The sequence below is a fragment of the Citrus clementina genome, unplaced genomic scaffold, assembly GCF_000493195.1.
Source record: "Citrus clementina cultivar Clemenules unplaced genomic scaffold, Citrus_clementina_v1.0 scaffold_8, whole genome shotgun sequence".
Taxonomy (NCBI): domain Eukaryota; kingdom Viridiplantae; phylum Streptophyta; class Magnoliopsida; order Sapindales; family Rutaceae; genus Citrus; species Citrus x clementina.
In genome coordinates, this window is record NW_006262022.1 from 9,895,883 (window position 1) to 9,900,870 (window position 4,988).

Genomic DNA, 4,988 nt, shown 5'->3' on the forward strand with positions numbered 1-4,988 from the left:
TCTTACATGAAATTCAAAACAAAACAGGGATCCAGATGTTATTTTCCATTTACAGCAAACCGCTCGCACGCGCGAGCACACACAGATATATGTCCTTTTGATTTTACTGAAATTATCTGCCTTTAATTTTTGAGCAAATGAAATATAAGAACTGCTTTATAACAGAACTAATATAACAGCTGAACTACAATAATAACTAACTCTTTGAGAAGTTATGAATATAATAGACCACTCAATCCCCTTTAGCAGATCATCTTAGGAAGAGATAGCACAAACACTTACTACACAACATTCTAAAAACTTTGATTTAGTCTATAGATGATACCGTTTTGCAACTAATTGCCTAAATTTACTCTAACATACTGTGAAACACTGAAAGTTTGAAAAGAAGATCTTGTTTCCTGATCAGTTCAAAGATACAAATATCTCCTTCCTTCAAATTCTTGACCCTTGAGATTTTAGCCCATCCCCGAGTTAAAAAAAAACCCCCTTTAGGTTTCCATTGGAGTTCAATTGATTCCTTTACTTCATTAGATATCTGTACTTTGACATATTTGGAATCTTTCTTGACAAACTTCGCAGCGAACTTGATTGGACAATACTGCACAAACAAAAGAAATTGTATTTGAGTATTTACCAACAGCAAAGCTCACAAAATCACATTTTGTTTGAAAGCTCACCACATCACGGCAAGATTTGAAATGCTGTTCCAAGATAACCATGAATGAAGAGTTTTTGGGCTGGACAATTCTGGCAAAACTGATTGCTCTCTTGCTTTCTTCTGCCGAAAACCGTCTGTATCTAGGAGTAACATATATTCCCATTTTCTTAAGCACGACAGACAAATTGAAGTTATTGTCACTGTTTGGTTCGTCCATCTCCGCCACCTCTTCCATTTTTCTCTTTCTGCTTTGCTGCTCAACATGCTCCACACTTTTCTCATTCTCGGGATCTGAATTTTGCTCATCTTTCATTGATTCTTCACCAACATATAGATAATCAACCTCACATGCATCCAAATTAAATATAATAATATGAAAGGTTGAATTCTTCTCATAACTGAAGAACAAGAAGTATCCTGCTGAGATTGAATAACTTTCAACAAAGTCCTCCCAACCATAATGAAACCAAATGTCTTTTCCTTTTCTGGTCAATGCCACTTGCCAAACACTACCATCAGGAACTGTGAGTTGAGCACCATTGGAAAGTTCATGGCCAAACTTCTTCACAAAATCTCGTGGAATCCTCTACATTTATTCAAATAAAGTCAGATGATCATCCATTAAAAAAAAAGTAAAAACCAACCACAAACAAAACAAAAATGCTTTCATGTTTTTGCTGTCATGTATTTGGTCGGTACAGATCAATGTTGCAAGCTTTAGTCAGCATGTGGAATCATGGACAAGATACATTGGTAGCACGTGGAATCACTAAAGAACATTATCACAAACTTATAATAGGAGGCATAATGCACTATCATTTGTTTTTTTCTCATTTTCTCATATATACGAACAATCAGCATAGTGTTTTACGTCTGAGAGGAGAGTACTGCAATAGATAACAGATGTCATAGAACACTACAAACTAGGGACAAAATAGTTTTCAAGATAAGATGAGGATGAATATTAATCAAATTAAAAGGGACTTGTTGTAAATCTCATCTCACATGGCAAATACACACGACGAAACCCACGTCCACCCCACCAAATATTGAGTGCAAGTCCAGATTTTTATTGCTTAATAATTCATGTAAAATAATTAGTAAACTCCAGAATCAAGGATGTAATAGTTTACAGAATCTTATAGACAAATAATTAAGAGGCTGCTGAGAAACACAAAGAGTTGGGAAAATTACCAGCTTTTTTTCAGCAAGAACAAAGGGAAAAATAATCTTGAAGAAATGAGGACTTGACACATCTGCTCCAGGATTCAGCCTGCAAGAGAAATTAAAACAGCAACCATATTAGATTCATTTGCAAATGCAAATACATATATTGATATAGATAATGTTAAGGAGAGATAAAATTGTAAACCCAGTACCCAAAAGGCAGGAGGCACCAAGCACTCTTCTTCTCTTCTTCTCAAATTAATTATAAGCAAAGAAAATATCAAGATAGAGAAGTAAAGTATTTTTATCTCAATTGCAAAAAAAATATAAAAGCTAAAACTTTTGATATATATGTGTGTTTTGCAACTGGGTTCCATAAAAATCTGTCTTTTTTTTTCTTTCATATTCACAAAATAGAAAAGCACAATTCAATTACTTTACTAATTCTTTCCTTTTAGCAATATGGATGAGCCAGATTGATGTTAGGACCCCACATTGACTAGGTATGGGAATAGTTGGTAGTTCATTAACTTCAAGGCACCCCCTCTTACAAGTTAGTTTTTAAGAGTGAGTTCCACCTTGTGGGTCGTAACTATTGGTACCTCTGAAGTTAGCCCTTGCCAGTGTTCTTAGCTTGTGACCTTGAAGGTGTCACCTAGTCGGAGTATGTGAATCATCGTAGTCGTGATCTTGAGGGTATCACCTAATTGGGGTATCGTAGTCGTGTGTGAACCTTCGTTGTCGTAGATTATGAAGGAGAGTGGAATGTTAGGATTAGTTGGTAGTTTATTAACTCCAAGGCACCTTCTTACTAATCGTTTTTTTACGAGTGAGTTCCACCTTGTGGTTTCTTAACAATTCAGAACAATAATGCTTATAAAAAAATTAAAAAATTAACGAGCAAATATCTGCCAAACACTTAAGGTCTTAATGTGTCACGCCTTATTAAAAATACAAAAAAAAAAATTATTTATTTTGCCGCTTTCAAAACCCTAATACCCAAATCAAGATTTACCAAAACACAACACTACTGCACAAATCAAATTTAAGAACGCACTTGACTCCAAAATGGATGCCGGCGGCTCAAATGTTACCCACCGTTTCCTCCATTGCTGTTCAAACAGCCATGTTGCCGCCGCTCTTTCCGTCATTGCTAACGCTTGAAGCGTTTCCGTTGCCGCCGCCGCCTCTGCAATTCACTTGATTATCGCCACCGCTGTGGATTCTGTTTGTTGTTATGATTGTTTTGTATTGCAATAGTTTTGTTTATCGTTGGGATTTGACTAAAACAATTATGGGGTTTTTTTCCATTATCTAATTAATTTATTATTTATATTTTAAAGAGATTTTTTTATTTAATAAATATTAATTATTGATAACAAAAGTTATCTAATTTATGTATTATTTATTTTTAAGATTTTTTTATAATTACTCTTCTATAACAAAAAAAATCATTATTTTGTTAGGATAAAATAATCATTTTTTAGCCACTTGGCCGAGTGGTCAGGGCTGCTGCTTTCCAACTTGGAGGGCAGCAATTCGAACCTCCACAAGTACATTGTGGAGGTATTTCTTTCATTAATTAAAATTGAGTGAATGTAGTTTTCTCCCTTACCCAAGAATGAGGAGTAGACATCCCTCGAATATTTGTGATGGTTAAAATTTGGGTAGCGCTCTATTAGCATTGATGTAAGTTGGTCCCAATAATAGTCTGATTTGTAAATATCAGTTATATTCTCATGTAATATAAGTTGTAGTTTGAGCAATAGTCTCATGTAATAAAAATAATAATCATTTTATATTTAGAGGATAAAATAGTTATGGTATACTTAGAGGATAAAATATTTATTTTATCAATATTTTATTAGGAAAGGATGTGTAGACACACACACACACATATATATATATATATATCTTCAGGATTTTGTTATATTACATTTCATGTAACATACACAACCAACAAAAACCACATAATTATGTAGGTCCCACAATTTGTGTGGTTCTTATAGATTGTGTATGTTATATGAAATGTAACATACAGACTCCCATATCTTCAGGATGGGTGAGTTTGTGCAAAGGGCATCCCGTCACAAAAATTTTTGTGCGATAGCGTGCCCGTTGAACAAAAACTGACAACAGACGTTTTGAGTTTTTGTGTGACGGGTGCCCATGGCACAAAAACTTAGTTTTTGTTCCAAGAGTATTTGATCTTAATTTTTGTACAACTGATGGCCCTTGCACCAAAGTTTGTGCGATGGGTGGCCGTCGGCTCTAAATTAAGCATGTTGCACAAAGAAAATATTATTTTTTTTGTGCGATAAGTGCCCGTCGCACAAAAATTTAGATTGTGTGTGATCAAAAAATGTAGCGAGAGACTATCGCATAAAAATACAAATTACACACACAAGGGCATTTTTACTTTGTAGATACCTTTTTTATTTTATATTATTAATATTATTATTTTATAAATAGCACAATAATGAATAGAATTTCGATTTTATCTCATATGGATGGCAAAAATTAAGTTGGCAAAGTGCAATCCACCTGAACCTGGGAAGGAGCCGAGCATGATGAAGTTATGCTTTGTTGATCATTTCCCAGACTGTATTTCAGAGATGTCAAAATTTAAAAAAGTTATCGCAGCTATCCAGCGTAAGCTAACGCGCAAACAATTGTCATTGTTCAAAAGTAATATTTTTTGGCACTTCCTAGACTTTGGTAGTTATAATTTCAGTGGTGTTATATTTCACAACCTATTGCTTAGGCAAGTGGCACATGATTCCTCCTTTCAAGAGAGTAAGGAACACCAAGCATGTGCCTACACTTCAAATAATGGATCGTGATATCAATAAAAGAAGTAATGCCGATATAAACCCACTTAGGGGATTGGAGGATCCAAGAGGATTCGATGAGTTTGATAAGTGGTTTGCTTGCCAAATAACAATGGATCGCACTATTCGACAATCGCACAAATTTTTTAAAATACTGTTAGGCCACGATGCACTAGGATGGTTAGGGGATGAGGTTAGCTTTTTTAAGTGTTATTTCTTAAACGTCTCCTCTACTATTTCTATTTTAAACCAACATATTTCTATTCTGCTACAGCACATCCATGAGTACTTGCGATTGATAAGTGAAAAACAAAGACAGTATCCAAATG

At 34.6% G+C, this 4,988-nt stretch overlaps 1 protein-coding gene across 1 annotated transcript; it reads right to left on the reverse strand.

Annotated features, from left to right (window-relative positions):
- Window positions 1-266: 266 nt before the first annotated feature.
- On the reverse strand, window positions 267-3,112 carry LOC18034535 (B3 domain-containing transcription factor VRN1). Its single transcript, XM_006423647.2, has 4 exons — window positions 2,927-3,112; window positions 1,856-1,934; window positions 681-1,247; window positions 267-601 (listed from the first exon to the last, which is right to left on the reverse strand). Exons 1-4 carry the CDS (start codon window positions 2,977-2,979, stop codon window positions 350-352), a joined length of 951 nt encoding a protein of 316 aa, XP_006423710.1. The 5' UTR covers window positions 2,980-3,112; the 3' UTR covers window positions 267-349.
- Between the last annotated feature and the right edge of the window lie 1,876 nt (window positions 3,113-4,988).